The sequence below is a fragment of the Schistocerca serialis genome, chromosome 5 (genome assembly GCF_023864345.2).
Source record: "Schistocerca serialis cubense isolate TAMUIC-IGC-003099 chromosome 5, iqSchSeri2.2, whole genome shotgun sequence".
Taxonomy (NCBI): Eukaryota; Metazoa; Arthropoda; class Insecta; order Orthoptera; family Acrididae; genus Schistocerca; species Schistocerca serialis.
Window position 1 is genome coordinate 615,433,179 of NC_064642.1, and position 17,997 is coordinate 615,451,175.

General features: G+C 42.9%; 1 protein-coding gene across 1 annotated transcript in view; it reads left to right on the forward strand.

Moving 5' to 3' along the window:
- Window positions 1-228: 228 nt before the first annotated feature.
- Window positions 229-17,997, forward strand: part of LOC126482139 (synaptic vesicle glycoprotein 2C-like) — a 173,853-nt gene continuing 156,084 nt past the window's right edge. The window contains exon 1 of the mRNA XM_050106116.1: window positions 229-284. Within this exon, the coding sequence (XP_049962073.1) occupies window positions 254-284 (31 nt within the window). The 5' untranslated portion in view covers window positions 229-253. The remainder of the gene's footprint in view (window positions 285-17,997) is intronic.

Consider the following 17,997-nt stretch of genomic DNA (forward strand, 5'->3'; position numbering starts at 1 on the left):
ATTTCGGTTATATACATGTTGCTTCGACTTAATACGACAAAGTAACACTTTTCCCACCTTGAATGGGTGCCTGGTACCTTCCCTTGCAGACGTACGTAGAGCCACACGTGGTCTGTTACGTGTTGCAGAGTTTGCTCTCGGTCTCGAGCGGATCAACTGGCATCACAGCGGATGACGTAAACCGCTCGGGATGTATAGCGGCCTACTGTCAGTTGGTTTCCAGTAGTGCAGTAGCCGACATCGTGGTCGCAACATGAGGAAGACTATCAAAGTTACTGTGCAAGGTAAATACAATGTGTCATTTCTGTCTGTTGAATGTAGGAAATACAGCAATAATTGTCTTGGAGATATTTTTCGTAGGATACTGTGCGTGGCAAATTAAAAGTATCCCACATTTAATGTTTTTGGACAGTACCTCTCCTATGCCATTTCTAAAAATATCTGAGTTAATTGCTTTCCTTATGCGAATCGAATTTCTGATAATGGGACAATTCAATCTGAAAAGGATGAAAATTTGCTAAACCACGTTCTTGAAATCTCTCGGTTCCCAAAGATGTCCATTTATCTCATGCTCTCCATATCTAAGGGATGAAGAACTAAATTAGCCGGCCGGAGTGGCCGAGCGGTTCTAGGCGCTTCAGTCTGGAACTGCGCGACCGCTACGGTCGCAGGTTCGAATCCTGTATCAGGCATGGATGTGCGTGATGTCCTTAGGATAGTTAGGTTTAAGTAGTTCTAAGTTCTAGGGGACTTATGACCTCAGCAGTTAAGTTCCGTAGTGCACAGAGCCATTTGAACTAAATTGTTTTCAATATTGCGGTAACACCATCCACCCCACCCCTCTCTCTCTCTCCCCCACCCAAAACATTTCTTAACAGCTGAACAGATAAGTGTGCGTGCTCGTGTCTTTGTTTGTTTGTTTGTTTGTTTGTTTGTGTGTGAGAGAGAGAGAGTGAGAGAGAGAATGAGTGGGACAGAGTGATTTGGACTGTAAAACGGTTCCACTGTGGGATATCTGTTGTGAAGGATATGAGCAACTAGGAATTAGGTCAGATAAGAGTACCCTATGAAATAATAATTAATTCAAGACCCTAAGCTGTCTACAGACATTGATATACATCAACGGGAACAGTTGTAAATGTGTGCCCCCGAGCGGGACTCTAACCCGGGATCTCCTGCTTACATGGCAGACGCTCTATCTATCAGAGCCACCGAGGGCACAGAGAATAGTGCAACTGCAGGGATTTATCCCTTGCACGCTCCCCGTGAGACCCACATTCCCAGCTTAATGTCCACAAACTACATTCTTAGTGGCCCTGCCCATTACACTAGACAGTCTTACCGAGTCCGGTAAGAGTTCGGGTAATGCGTGTGCATCCAGCACAGAAGAAGGAGGTCAATGGCCTGTTAGCCTTAACTGTATGAAGATGATATCTGTTCTTCCTGTCCGAAAGAACAGATACTATCTTCATATAAGAGTACCTTACGTTCCTGTAATACCAAAGTCACATTGACGAATGGAATGAGTAATATTCAGATCCGTTATGAGATAATGGGGGTTTAGTTGTAAACAGTTCTCAGGAAATGTTCTAAGCCTGATTTGTGGTGACCTCCATATTTCCACAGATTTAAACTTTGGGATTCAGGGAAAACTTTACCAATATTCAACTCGCGACTTCACCTCTTTCTTGTGGTTTGTTGACATGATAATAAACCGTTATCTCACGTATTGTGTGCCTGAACCCATCGCGTGGTGCATCACAAATCAAGTGTGTGAACCTACACAATTCGATCTACATATATTTACATTCATATTCTGCTAACTAATATGAACTGCATGACGTAGGGACTATCCATTTTATCAATCGTTACGGTTCCTTTTCGATTTGTTCATGTATGGAGCGCTGAAAGAACGGTTATTTCATAGCGTCAGCGGACGCTGGAATTAAGTCTAATCTCGCTCCGGTCCCTACGGGAGCGATACGTAGACGAGAATGTCATTCCCCTCTGCGTCGATTCACAGTTTAGTCACACGCCAGTTCAGTAACGCCGTTTCCCTACAACATCCGCAGTTTCATTATACTTCGGAGATGGAGGGCGTGGTAAATATTGTTCCATCAGACACGAACACATTTGCGTACATTCCAAAAGAGCTTTATCCAGATCACTCATTTACACTTTACACAATTATACACGCACTGATTTAACAGTGAGCAAGTCACACTGTTCATCTATATGTACATCCACATGGATACTCTGAAAATCATACTGAAGTGCCTGGCAGAAGATTCATCGAACCATAATAACTGTCTCGATCAACGAGCGGGAAGAACGAACACCTATATCTTTCCGTGAGAGCTCTGACTTCCCTTATTTTATCATGATGATCGTTTCTCCCCGTGTAGGTCGGCATCAACAAAATATTTTCGCATTCGGAGGAGAAAGTTTGCGACTGAAATTTCTTGAGAAGATTCCGCTGCAACCAAAAACGCCCCCCCCCCCCCCAAAAAAAAATACTCTTTCATGACAGTGACACTCCCTCCCCTATTTCGCAATAGTACAAAACGTGCTGCTCTTCTTTGAACTTTCTGGATGTACACCGCTACTCCGTTAATCCTATCTAGGGGTGTAGGCAGTCTCTTTCGTAGATCTATCACATTTTCTAAGTGTTCTGCCAATGAGACGCAGTCTTTGGTTTGCCTTCTCCACTATATTTTCAACGTGTCCTTTCCAATTAAGTTGTTCGCAATTGTAATTCCTAGGTATTTTATTGAATTTACGGCCTTTATATTTGACTGATTTTGAGTGTAATCGAAATTTAACGGATTCCATTTGGCGCCCATGCAGGCAACCTAACACTTTCCATTATTTAGAGCAAATTGCCAGTTTTCGTACCACACAGAAATCTTTTCTAAATAGTTTTGCAATTTGTTTTGATCTTCTAAGGACTTTTATAGAGATAAACGGCAGTATCATCTTCAAACAACCGAAGACAGCTGCTCAGACTGTCTTCTAAATCATTTATATAGATAAGGAACACCACAGGGCCTTTCACACTTCCTTTGGGGACGCCAGAAATCACTTCTGTTTTACTCGATGACTTTCCGTCCGTTTACTACGGACTATGACCTCTCTAACAGGAAATCACGAATCCAGTCGCATAAATGAGACGATATTCTAAAAGCACGTAATTTCACTACAAGCCGCTTGTGTGGTACAGTGTCAAAAGTCTTCTCGATATCCATAAATACGAAATCATTTTGAAATCCCTTGCCAATAGCACTCAACATTTAGTGTGAGTAAAGAGCTAGTTGTGTTTCACAAGAACGATATTTTATAAAACCGTGTTGACTGTGAGTAAATTGACCGTTCTCTTCGAGGTAATTCATAATGTTCGGACACAATATATGTTTCAAAATTCTGCTGCATATCGACGTTAATGATATGGGCCTATAGTTTGGTGTATTACTCTTATTACCCTTGTTTCTGTTGGCCGACCATTACGGAGTTGTATTTACCTGAGTCTTCCGCGAAGGTCAGGTTATCATTACAGAACTCATATTTACACTACTGGCCATTAAAATTGCTACACCAAGAAGAAATGCAGATGATAAAGGGGTATTCGTTGGACAAATATATTATACTAGAACTGAAATGTGATTACATTTTCACACAATTTGGGTGCATAGATCCTGAGAAATCAGTACTCAGAACAACCACCTCTGGCCGTAATAACGGCCTTGATACGCCTGGGCATTGAGTCAAACAGACCATGGATGGCGTGTACAGGTACAGCTGCCCATGCAGTTACAACACTGTACCACAGTTCATCAAGAGTAGTGACTGGCGTATTGTGACGAGCCACTTGCTCGGCCACCATTGACCAGTTTTCAGTTGGTGAGAGATCTGGAGAATGTGCTGGCCAGGGCAGCAGTCGAACATTTTCTGAATCCAGAAAGGTCCGTACAGGACCTGCAACATGCGGTCGTGCATTATCCTGCTGAAATGTAGGGTTTCGCAGGGATAGAATGAAGGGTAAAGCCACGGGTCGTAACACATCTGAAATGTAACGTCCGCTGTTCAAAGTGCCGTCAGTGCGAACAAGAGGTGGCCGAGACGTGTAACCAATGGCACCCCATACCATCACGCCGGGTGATACGCCAGTATGGCGATGACGAATACACGCTTCCAATGTGCGTTCACCGCGATGTCGCCAAACATGGATGCGACCATCATGATGCTGTAAACAGAACCTGGATTCATCCGAAAAAATGACGTTTTGCCATTCATGCACCCAGGTTCGTCGGTGAGTACACCATCGCCGGCGCTCCTGTCTGTGATGCAGCGTCAAGGGTAACCGCAGCAATGGTCTCCGAGCTGATAGTCCATGCTGCTGCAAACGTCTTCGAACTGTTCGTGCAGATGGTTGGTGTCTTGCAAACGTCCCCATCTGTTGACTCAGTTCTGCACGATTCATTACAGGCATGCGGAGAAGATACATTTCATCCAGACTGCTAGTGATACGATGCCGTTGGGATCCAGCACGTCGTTCCGTATTACCCTCCTGAACCCACCGATTCCATATTCTGCTAACAGTCATTGGATCTCGACCAACGCGAGCAGCAATGTCGCGATTCGATAAACCGCAATCGCGATAGGCTACAATCCGACCTTTATCAAAGTCGGAAACGTGATGGTACGCATTTCTCCTCCTTACACGAGGCATCACAAGAACGTTCCACCAAGCAACGCCGGTCAACTGCTGTTTGTGTATGAGAAATCGGTTGGAAACTTTCCTCATGTCAGCACGTTGTAGGTGTCGCCACTGGCGCCAACCTTGTGTGAATGCTCTGAAAAGCTAATCATTTGCATATCACAGCATCTTCTTCCTGTCGGTTAAATTTCGCGTCTGTAGCACGTCATCTTCGTGGTGTAGCAATTTTAATGGCCAGTAGTGTATTTAATTCACTACCGACGCCCTTGAATATCTACTTTTCACGAAGCTGTGTCAGAATTCGTGCTGTCATTTGCCTGACAGTATCGCTGTCTCTCCCACGGATCTTCTTATATTGCTGTCATCCTGCTTAAGTCACACATTTTGTACTGTTAATGCCATATTAAAATAATATTGTGCAGATAATAATACTGGGCTTGTACACCGCGTCCACCCATCCACAGGTACAAATGCCAGTGGTGATGATATGGGCCGACTCAGATCAATGCTGCCTTCGCGTAGTCGACGATAGTGATAAAAAGGCGATGGCATTGTCCAGCTGGAATGCAGAGAGACTTGACTTGACACCAAAAACAAGTTAATGACATTTCTCGTTTACTGATACAGTACTGAGGCATAGGCCTACTCTGAAATTATCTTACACCACAACCATTCTAGTCTTTCTAACGAGAAAACACGACTTATCTCACAGGGATATGCTGACCTCCATAAACTGGTGACGCGCTTCTGGTAGCTTCTTTTCAGTTCGAAGCAGGCTACGCCAATAACAAATCGTAATCCAATTCTTATCTATAAAGAAAACGTAGTTGCTACAGATTTTTACATAGATGTGCTCATAAGACAAATTAATGAGATATTACAGCAGGGCGCCTTAGAACGCGTACGAGAGGTAGACACTACAAGGAACTAACGATAAGAAACTGGAAGAAATACTACAAGCGCTGAATTTTCTTGGTACCCGTCGGAAATTGGTACAAAACGCTCAACACCATAGAACTGAAAGGCATATGATTTATTTGAGAAAAGCACATCTCAACCAGCTATAGCGACATTAATGAAGTGTTACTAAGTGCATCTGTCTTTTATTTCAAATCAATGTTAACTGTGCGTTAGACGATTATTTTCATTGTAAAATGCTGATCAAAATGAAGTAGCCATATGAACTGTCGGAGAGACACTTTGGAATGAGGGAATTGTCTCTAATGACTCCATATAATTAAAGTTGTTGAGAAACACAGGGTGTCCCACTCAAACCTGATTTCAAGGACCCGGGAGAGAAAAACCACAGTAGATGCAACAGTGAAAAATGCCCCACATTGTAGAGCATCTCAAAGAATTTATTTTCCTGCGTCAGAAGTAACAAGTATCGTCGCCAGAGTGCACCATGGTTGCATGAAGTGAAAATGGCGACTCCACAACAGCACACACAAGCTGTAGTGTAGTTTGCAGAAACAAAATTGTCGATTAGTGTGCAAAGAAAGTATCGTCGTGTGTATGAATGTGATCCACCTGATTTGAAAACAATTAAGGAATGGTATAGGAAGTTTCTGGCAACAAGAAGTGTTCTGAAACATTCTGTCGGTGCACGTTATGGAGTTTCAGAAGAGACAGTGGAGGACATCAGGCAAACGTTTCTCAGAAGCCCACGTAGATCAATTCGTCAAGCATGTAGACAACTTGATGTACCTCGATCAACACTGTATCGTGTAATTCACCAGCATCTTCGTATGTGTGCTTACAAAGTGCAAATTCTGCAACATCTGACGCCGAAAATCACGCCGACAACAATTTGCTGCTGATATGCTGCAGTGTATTGATATGGATGCCAACTTCCTGGAAAGATGTTTATTCTCAGATGAGGCAACATTTCATCTATTAGGAAGGGTTAACAGGGATACTGTTCGGATTTGGGGTTCACAAAATCCGCATGTTGTCATTGAACATGTTCGTGATAGTCCATCTGATACGGGGTAATGCGCGACAGGATTGTTGGACTGGTCTTCTTTGCAGAACAAACAATGAATGGGCCAGGGTATCTGGACATGTTGGAGCATTTTGTGTACCCACAGATACAATACTTGCTACCCAACATAATTTTTCAATAAGATGGGGCTCCGCCGCATCGGTCAACGGCTGTTCGCAAGTTCCTGGATAGGTAATTTCCCAGTCGTTGGATCAGATGCGGAGGACCCATTGCAAGGTCACCACGGTCTCCCGACATTACGGCGCTTGATTTCTTTATGTGGGGATTCGTGAAGGACCGCGTGTATGCGACCAAAGTGGACGATATTTCTACGTTGCGACATCGTATCGTTAATGCGATTACAACAATAACAGAGGAAATGTTACAAAGGACATGGCAAGATATTGAATATATACTCGATATTCTTCTTGCTACAAATGGTTCACATGTAGACATGTATTGATGATATATAAATAAATTCTTCGAGATGCTCTACAGTGTGATGCATTTTTCATTGTCGTATCTACTGTGTCTTTCTTTCCTGGGTCCTTGAAATCAGGGAGGTTTGAGTAGGACCCCCTATATAAAGGGCGATCAAAAAGTTTCCGTTAGAATGCCGTACAATCCAGAATCCGTATGCCAATCAAGCAAAATCACCTTGACCATTGACGCAATTATCCCACCGAGGGACCAACTTGAAGATAATCCTCTTATAAAGCACCATGTCGTGCTGCTTGAAGAAGTTCACAACTACCTTTTGCACATCCTCGTCCGACAGGAATCGTCGAAACTTCAAAGCCTTTTTTAAGGGGCGTGATAATCGCATGGGGAGAGATCAGGACTAGATGGCGGGCTGTCGAGTGCCTCCAACTTGAGTTGGAGTAACTACTGCCTTACGACATTTGCGATCTGGAGACATGCTTTATCATGGAACAGAAACACCCCTCGTCGCAGTGGTATGTTTCGACACACATGCTGCCCCATACATATTATTCATTCTACAGTGGATGTTTGCCGGTGTCCATCCTTCGGCAGCCAAGAAAATAATAACAACAGGTGGGTCCCGTTGGGGCACATTTGGTAATAACGTCGCTATAGTTCACGTTTCCACATTTACCACACGCACGTCTGAAAGATACGAATGCCACCGTATTCCCTTGCGAACATGTCGGTGGTTATATGCTCGCATCGGAGTGGCACTACTTTGCATATACGCTGCAGCAACGCCTTCGAATGGAATCTTTTCATCACCCCTTATGTATATGATATGCGTTTCATCTTCCCATATATTTTCTTTGCGAAATTGTAAAATCTTTACGTTGAAAGCAGTACTTATTTTAATCACTCAATCGTTGGTGATGGTGGCATCCCGGAAGCACACGGCCATATTGTATTTTATTGTGTGAAAGATTACAGTGTTCCTCACCCTTAACACTACTGATGTTGATTGTACACATACTGTGAAGCCGGCCGAAGTGGCCGAGCCGTTCTAGGCGCTTCAGTCCGGAACCGCGCGACTGCTACGGCCGCAGGATCGAATCCTACCTCGGGCATGGATGTGTGTGATGTCCTTAGGTTAGTTAGGTTTAAGTAGTTCTGAGTTCTAGGGGACTGATGACCATAGATGTTAAGTCCTATAGTGCTCAGAGCCATTTGAACCATTTTTTTGAAGTACTTCCATGTCTGGACAGGCAGTAACCACCCTATCCTGCCATATCATTTAACAAGTGAAATTTGGACGAAAACTTGGTTTCTTGGTCATGCAACACAAGTGGACGTGATGGCCTAACGGGAAGAATACTAAAGTATGACCTGCAGGAACGAAGTCAGTCCCAGATGGGAGTAGGAATTTTAGACCGTTTCAGTCCCTCCAGGAAAGCCCCATGTCCATTGAGCCTTCTATCAGATTAGTACCGGGTTAGAATCTTAGCTGAGAGTAAAAGTTGGCCAGGGTGATGGGGCCGCCACCCTCCCCCTCCTAGTGTCGCTACAAAGAAGGGCTGCACTCTCTTTTCAGGCTAATAGCCCGCCCACGTGTTTGCGCCAGACTGTATCTAGAAATACGAAACCGAAACTGACCTTCGCACATACCAAGAAAACCAAACAAAAAGAACTTTTTGCATAAATTTGTGTGATTTTACCATCATGGTAAAGTGGTAAGGCAGGGTATTGGTGTTCTCGGCTACCCATGCACGGACGAGTTTCACTAAAGCTATATACGTTTAATTGGCTTCTCGTATAGATCTGGTGATGGAATGTGTATTCCAGAAACGATCATGTATGTTTTACGAATAATCAGCACTAGTGAGGTGTTGTGAAGTGTGTAATTTTTCACATAGTAAAGACCAGCACGTACCTTGCTCATTTTAATTTTTTCTGCGCGTAGTGGTGGTACTGCAGTTTAATCTTTTATTTGGAGCTACTCTTCAGATCAGTGTGGATTTGATTTATGCCTGAATCAAGAAGTCGGCTACGTTTGATATTATACCGATTTAGACTGTATCTTTTACTTTTCTGTAATGAAGTTTTACTACTTTCTGTATTATTTCCCTTATACACTGAAGCGCCAAAGAAACTGGTATAGGCGTGAGTATTCAAATACAGAGATATGTAAATAGGCAGAATACGATGCATCGGTCAGCAACGCCTGGCGTCTGGTGCAGTAGTTAGATCGGTTATTGCTGCTACAATGGCAAGTTATCAAGATTTAAGTGAGTTTGAATATGGCGTTTTAGTCGGGGCACGAGGGATGGAACACAGCATCTCTGAGACAGCGATGAAGTGGGGATTTTCCCGTAAAACCATTTCACGACTGTACCGTGAATATCAGGAATTCGGCAAAATATCAAATCTCCGATATCGCTGCGGCCGGAAAAAGATCCTGCAAAAACGGGACCTACGACGACTCACGAAAATCGTTTAGCGTGACGGAAGTGCAACCCTTCCGCAAATTGCTGAAAATTTCAATGCTGGGCCATCAACAACTGTCAGCGGGCGAACCATTCAACGGAACATCATCGATGTGGGCTTTTGGAGCCGAAGATACACTCGTGTACCCTTGCTGGCTGCACGACGCAAAGCATTACGCCTCGCCTTGACTTGTCAACATCGACATTGGACTGTTGATGATTGGAAACATGTTGCCTGGTCGGACGTGTCTCGTTTCAAATTGTATGTAGCGGATGATATGTGTACGTGCATGGAGAATGCTCTGTAATAGTATGGGGCGTATGCAGTTGGTGTGATGTGAAACCCCTGATACGTTTAGATAAGACTCTGTCAGGTGACACTTACGTAAGAATCCTGTCTGAGAACCTGCATCCATTCATGTCCACTGTGCATTTCGGCGGACTTAAGCAATTCCAGCAGGACATTGCGACACCTCACACGTCCAGAATTGCTGCAGAGTGGCTCCAGGAACACTCTTTTGAGTTTAAACACTTCCTCTGGCCACCAATTCCCACGAACATTATCCAGAAGAGACCTCCTCCCCATGTCCCCACATTCCCATGCTATGTCTTTCTCTTTGCTATCACCCATTTTCCTGAAGTCTCTTTCGATCTGACGATTTATTATATCACATCCGAATGACCCTTAATTCCGACCCTACCCTATTCAACCAACCAGCCAACTGAAGATGCACAATGAAGCCCATTTCAAACTCTATCACATGTTGACAGCCATCCCTTATCAATCATACACAGGCTGGTAACAACATTAAACACAGCACAGAGAATGCAACTCTAATCATTTACATACCCGCCGATGGTATGTAAGAGTGCGAAGTTACACTGACATCCGATCATCTCTTCTGGGTGCCTCATTTTTTGTGTCACGCAGTGTGTTATTAAAAGCGATACGGGAAATCACGAAAGAAAGGAGCTGATCTCCAGGATCATTATTTTCTAGCTGATATATTCGTCCTTGTCTTTCCCATTGCCAAGAAGCATTCTTCGAAAGTCTCTTTCCATCTGACGATTTATTACGTCTTATTAAAAGTTTCATAACGTTTTAAGCAGAAACTACACACACAAATACGTTTCGCTAATGCCTACTCTTGCAGACGTTTCAGACTTGACATATGCACCAGTTCTCGCAACCCAGTTAGCTCTTAGTGGCAGATAACACGATGATATGAACGCTAGAGAGAATGAGTACACAAGTAAACACTGTCCTCTGATGCAACAAGTTTCGCTCTGAAATTGCACCCATGATGTTGAAAAATGATGCCTCCAAGAATTTTTATTATTATCATTATTGTTAATAATAATATAAATACAAAACACAAACGGAGTTGTCCTTGCATATTTTGCATTCGTACTATTCCTGTGTTCAGGCACGACAACTTGAGTTGTTGACAACGTGTTGCAGACTAAAAGTTGTACACTAACGCCCTCCAAGCTTGATCTGTCACCAAGGTTATTTTGAATTTGGGCGTAGTAATGCAAACTGAATTACTTCAAGAGAATAGTGGACGGTTTTTAACATGAGTCATGTTCCACTGGTATCTAAACCGAACTGTTTTCATTGTTATTGCTGCACATATCTTTGACCACTATGATTATTTATCATAAACTGGTGTACAAAACTTAAGGACGAAAGTAAATTTCGTGTAATGTATCACCGGTACGCAATATAGTTCTTTGAAACTTCATAGTATAGTATAGGCGACTGAAAGAAATACCAAATGAGACCAACAGAAACGACAATGTTATTCAAAAGCAATTCATGATGGTCTCCTGGTCATTACAGAAGGCTGGATGTGGTTCTTAATACCGTGTGTGATCACCGTGGAGAGCAATGTATGCTTTGGAACGTGCTCCCATGCTAACCATAAGGTTTATAAGTAGTTCTTCTGGTAGGACGTTCCATTCCTCCAGTAGTGTGCGGTTGACAGCTGCTGGACAGTCATTGGTACATGGCAAGTCTCAAGTCTCTCCACCGCATTTCTTCCGCGCTCTATGGGATTTAAGTCAGGCGGGGGGGGGGGGGGGGGGGGGGATGACGACGACCATCAGGTCAGTCGTTGGCCGTATCTTCTCGTTCCAAGAGCTACTCCACACACGCTGCTTGATGCGGTCGCACACAGTCGTCCATAAAAATGAAGTAAGGGCCGAATGCATCCATGAGAAGATGAATGTAGTGTCACCGCCAGACACCACACTTGAGGTGTAGCCTTTAAATCGGCCGCGGTCCGTTAGTATACGTCGGACCCCCGTGTCGCCACTATCAGAGATTGCAGACCGAGCGTCGCCACACGGCAGGTCTAGAGAGACTTCCTAGCACTCGCCCCAGTTGTACAGCCGACTTTGCTAGCGATGGTTCACTGACAAAATACGCTCTCATTTGCCGAGACGATAGTTAGCATAGCCTTCAGCTACGTCATTTGCTACGACCTAGCAAGGCGCCATTATAAGTTGCTATTGATATTGCAAATAATGTACAGACAAGAGCTACGTTCAACATTAATGGATTAAAGTTCAGTATTCCCCCATCTGCGTCCGTTTTTCTAATTTCCTGTCCTGTTCCAGACCTCACGCCAACCTGCGTGAGCTTAAACGCGTGCCTTTCGGCTTCCTCTAACATTAGTGGGTTGGCTCTCCTGCCAATCCACAACAATGAACATGGCGAAGAAGTGTGCCACAATACACAATAACGTTGATCAGTGATTGTGCCGTGTCCAAAGATTTTGAGATGAGTAAGCCAAGCAACATTATGCCTCCAGACGATCACGCTCTACAGTGATCCTGGGTGCACTGCGTGTTTCCATCTCTCTCCAAATGAGAGTGCGCCCAGAATCAGTACTCAGACTGAATAGGCTCTCTTTCGAGAAGAGCAAGCAAACCCCACTCTTCGTTTGTCCAAGCCCTACGCTCTTGGCGCCTTCGCAAACGGTGACGCTGATGTGCAGGTGTCAACGGAATACCTTGTACCGGTCGTGAGATTGGTGGTTTGAAGTCCTGTTAAATGCGGTTTAACGTTGGTCTCTTCTAGCCTCTCAATGTAGCGGGCATCTGCCGCTTTAGCTGACCGCGGTCGACCATCTCTTCTCCTTCGGCAGGAGGGCTCCCCATCCGTGTGAAACATTGCTGTGAGCAGTATCAAACTCTTGGGTTCACTCGGCACACTCTGTCATTCTTCCAGTTCCCCCATGCTTCCATCCCGCCCATGTTGTAATAAAGGACACCTTTACTGCTCTCTGACTGACACATATTGTCGTCTCCTGTTCCTTCAACTGCCTCGCATTGCGGGACCAGCCTCATTTGACGCTAAGTCACGCTGACCTCACGGCGTGTGAGGTCCAGCTATAAGTGCACGACTGGAAGATCTCTGCCAACATGCTCTCACACTTTTGCATTTCTATCGAGTTGTTAACATGTTATGTTACTACGATGTGAATATGTCTGGATATTGTTGATAAATTTTACATTAATAATGATAAATTATTTTTAAAGAAACGGAACAGATACATCTCTGAGAAGAATCTTTTTCACTTTTTTCGTTTATAATCATGAAATATGAATTACCCTGCATGTCAACACTGCCATCAGCAAATATTTGTGATTAACAATTCTTCAAGTCTAGGTGACTCTTCTTTATTTTATTGCTTTCTTTACTGGCTTTTGCGCATCGCCTTACAGACATCAGCCCATCACATCTACATAACATCATTCTTAACTGCTTCGTTACTTGCTATTTACAAAAATAAATTCTTTAAGAATGCCTATAGTTATAGGCGATTTACTTTTGTTCCATTTTGGTGTTCTGAGGCTCTTCAGTACGCTTAGTGTATCGGTTAATATAATCATACCTCTATGTGTGCAAAATCTGCCGTAATTTGCTGCTTCCCTAAGAATAAGTGCAATGGATGCTACGTCGTATATTGTTGCCTCTTTAGTTAGGGAGTATATGCTTCATGATTTTCTGCAAGGTTGTATACTGGGCACTCTCCTTTGTCACCGTCGATGGTCTTTTATCCATCCGTAAAAATATTCGTCGAATTCAGGAAGACGGTGTTAAACAAAACATTGATTTGCATCTTCAGGTTAGGAGAATCGTTATAGCGTACGACATGATCGAAGATTTAAACATTTTCTTCTCGGTACCTGACTTGGACGAAGAATTCTGGTAAGATCTTGTATTTCTCTATTTTATTTTCCTACAAGATCCACAATTCAAGACATTTCATAACCATATGCTTTCTTCTACTTCCAGTGAAATAGTTACATTTTCAGCATCTACTGTTATTTAATTAATCCGTTGATGAAAGGCTGTTCTGTCTATGAGATTCGCTTCAACACGAACTTATTCGCAAGTTTTTCACTTTTGATTCTCAGTTCTTATTTCCTTGCGTCGATAAGAACATTCGTAGGTGTGGATAGCATGGCTTCAGTGCCTATTCGAATAAAGCAATACTGAACTATTGCTCGGATACCGAATTTCTTGCTCCATTATCATGCATCCATAACCAAAGACTGATCTCACAAAAAACCAGTTTGAGTTGACCAGAGTTTTCGGATGAGTTCCCAACCATGTCCCGGCCACGCATCTCAGTGCATTCATCTTTGTTTCTATCTCAGAACAAACATCATTTATGTGAGGTTTCCACGTTAATCTGGAATAAATTCTCATGCCTAGAAACGTAGGCTGGCTCCTGAATGGCATATTTATTTCGTCAATACTCATATTATCCGGTAAAGTGAAATTCTCCTTCGCGTGAAAATAACTACCAATGATTTTTCTGGTATTGTATCCTGGCCAGTCACTTTCAGTCACATTCAGATTTTTTATACTAGATGATCCATAATTTCATCTGCTATTTCTACAGAATAAGCTTCTGAATACAGGCTAGTCAAAGACCATCAGTGAATCCTTAGATACCCTTTGAAGCAAGAATTTTTCAAGGTCTTGTATGTACACTATATACAGGGGCGGCGCGATATGGGTCCCGGAGAGAGACAATTGTCAACTGTCTGAGGGTGGATGGCACTTCTTTCGTACTTAACATAGATTCTTCCTTCTGACAGCAAAGATTTAATCCTGCAGATTAGTTTCAAAGGTAATCTGCTTGAAAAAATTTTTCCACCCAGTTCGGCATTGTCGTAAGACCCGTCACAGAATATCGAAACAAGAGACATTTATTCATGAAGATGAGTTGAATGCCAGTTGTCAAAATTTGTATGCTGTCGAGTGTACTCCTCCCCTTCATAGTTAACCATTTGCATCTCTGTTTATTAATAGGCCCTCTCATTGAATTGCAGACGCGTTTACTAGTTACTTAGAACTAAAGGCTACGATGACTGGAGTGTAGCTTCAAGTAGAGGTAACGCACTAAATGTTCGCTCTAGCAGCATAGCAAAGCCAAATTTTTTTAGGGCTGACACCCTTCAAATAACTGAAACGTGTAGTCATAGCTTTGTGTTTTTTAAACTGAAAAATTTACATTTCTATACATTTAAAGCAAGATTCCAATGTTATTAAGATCTGACTAAATATTTTTAACTTTCTCAGACAGTACTTCTTTCTAGATAATTGCATCATCTGATAAAACCGAGGTTATTGTTAATACTACCTGCGAGGTCCCAAGAGCCCCAGAACACTTCGTTGGGGCACACCTGAAGTTGCTCCTACATCTGTCGATAAGTTTCCATCCAAGATAACATGCTGCCTGCTCTCTACCATGAAACCCTCAGTCCGGTCACCCGACACGATCGTAACTTCGTTAATACACTTTGATCTGGTGCTGAGTCTAATGCTTTTCTGGAGTCAAGATGTACATCATATATCTGCCTCGATCCACGGTTTTCACAATTTAGCGCGACAAAAATGATAGTTGTGTTTCGCAAGAACGGTATTTTTGAAATCCATATTGGTTGGCACGAAGTAGGTCATTCTGTTCTGCACACCTTGCTAAATTTAAGTCTAGGATTTGTTCCAACATCTTGCAGCAGGTAGATCGCAAAGATATAACAGTGTCGTAAGTGGAGAACCAGTTACGTCGTGTTATCCGGGTCTGCCTGTTTGATGATATTATTTTTAGAAAGAGGCAGAAGAAGGCAGAGAGACTTATGGAACTTTGCTATACGTCATGATAACGGTGTTTGTTAAGCCTGGCCGTGCTAGTAACATCACACTCTGCGCTGCTTATGGTAGTGCGCAAAAGAGATCCGTGTCGGTGTTTGTCAATGACTCCGTGTTTACTAAGTCTCACTTGCATGCTCTTCACGTCCTGTACGGCTGTAAGATTTGTTTACGACTCGATGTGCCTTCGTTTCCAAATGTACTAATGTCTTGCTTGAATTATAGTTAAACGTTAATATGTATGGATAATGAAATTTAGTGTACGGATTTTTACTTCATCAAACGTCAGCGTAAGTTGCTTAAGACATTAGGAAGTTTGCTGCAGCAAGTATAGTGCAGAATAGGCTGTAGATAATTGGTGTGTTAGAGTTTACTGTAGATAAATGATGAAAAAGAACGTAAAGTATCCGATGGATGCCTGGGGCAACAGTTTCTTTACTTCAAGTTACACGGTCTTTGTGAACTGGTTTAATGTTGAACTAATGAGTTCATAGGGCATGTAAACTGTGTGTAAAAAGCTAAATTTTGTTCACATATGAAGTGTGGATTTACAGGTAATTTTAGTGATACATGTAAACAACTGCATCTGACGCACAGCGTTTTAAGTTTACATGTCTGGTTTGAAACTGAGATGGAGACTTACCAGCTGTGACAGTTCCGTAAATCCTAGTTTTTACTAAACGTTTATAATCCCCGAGGTTCCATTGTTTTAAGCTTTGATGTTGCTGTACTCTTCATTCCAAAGACTGGTATGATGCAGCTCCCAAGTCTCTCTATGCAAGTTGCTTCATCTCTGCACGGCTACTGCAGTCTACATCCATTTCGGTCTGCTTATGCTAGTCTTCGTCTCACTCTACAATTTTTGTCCTCCACACTTCCCATTAGCATTAAACTGAAGCTTCCTTGGTGCTTGAGTAAGTGTCCTATAAACCGACCCTTTCTTGTAGTCAAACTGCGTTTTACCCCTGTTCAGTATTTCCTTATAAGTTAATCGGTCTATCCATCTAATCTTCAATATTCTTCTGCATCACCACACTTCAAAAGCCATTGTCTTATTCTCTGAATTATTTACCATCCACGTTTCCCCTCCGTAGAAGACGACACTCCAGAAAAAACGCCTTGAGAAAAGACTTCCAACATTTAAACATGCACCGTCTGATCAAAGTAGCCGGATATCACTATCTAGCTGGCCGGAGTGGCCGAGCGGTTCTAGGCGCAACAGTCTGGAATTGCGCGACCGCTACGGTCGCAGGTTCGAATCCTGCCTCGGGCATGGATGTGTGTGGTGTCCTTAGGTTAGTTAGGTTTAAGTAGTTCTAAGTCCTAGGGGACTAATGACCTCAAAAGTTAAGTCCCATAGTGCTCACAGCCATTTGAGCCATCACTATCTAGTACGGGACTGACCACTAGACGTCGCGAGAGACAGACTCTCCCCACATTATAAAACGAGGAGTGGGTTATCGTCAGTACACAGGCAATAACAGCAGAATGGGTCGGTCAGGAAAGCTCAGTGACTTCGAATTTGTCATCGAACGTCACCTAATAACCAGTCCATTGGGGATGTTTCCATCCTTCTAAAGCTTTCCAAATCCACTGTGATGTGAATGAGAAGTGGAAACGCGAAGGAACAGCCACAGCCAAACACACTCAGAAATAACGTACGTACCGACAGGCACCGCCGAGTATTGCGGAAGATAACTAAAAAATTGCGTGAAATCGAAGGAAGAAATGTCTCGTGAATTCCAAAATGCCACCAGCAGTCCGACTATCACAACGACCGTGCTCAAGGAGTGAAATGGAAACGTGTACAATGGTCGTACAGACCCTAATAAGACACATATTTCTGCAGTCAGTGCTAAGTGACGCTTGAGGTGGTGTGAAGTGGAAGATCAGAAACGCGTGCTTTGGAATGGTGAATTGCGCTACACCCTGTGGTCATCCATTGGAAAGGTTTGGGTATGGCAAATGCTGGTGAACGCCGAAAGTTCTATTATCAAAACACTTTAATATTAGCCTGATGAAAGTTTTATCACCAAAAATTATTATTATAGCAACAACCGTACGGAAATTTGTAAAGCTCTGTCTCTGACAATATTATCTTTATCTATACTTTTTCTCTAAAAATTGGTAGGCTATCTAGTGAAACTTTGTTGCTTTGTTATCGTTATCATAAAATCTGAAATGTAGCCATACAACTTGTCTTATGAAAACCCTTATT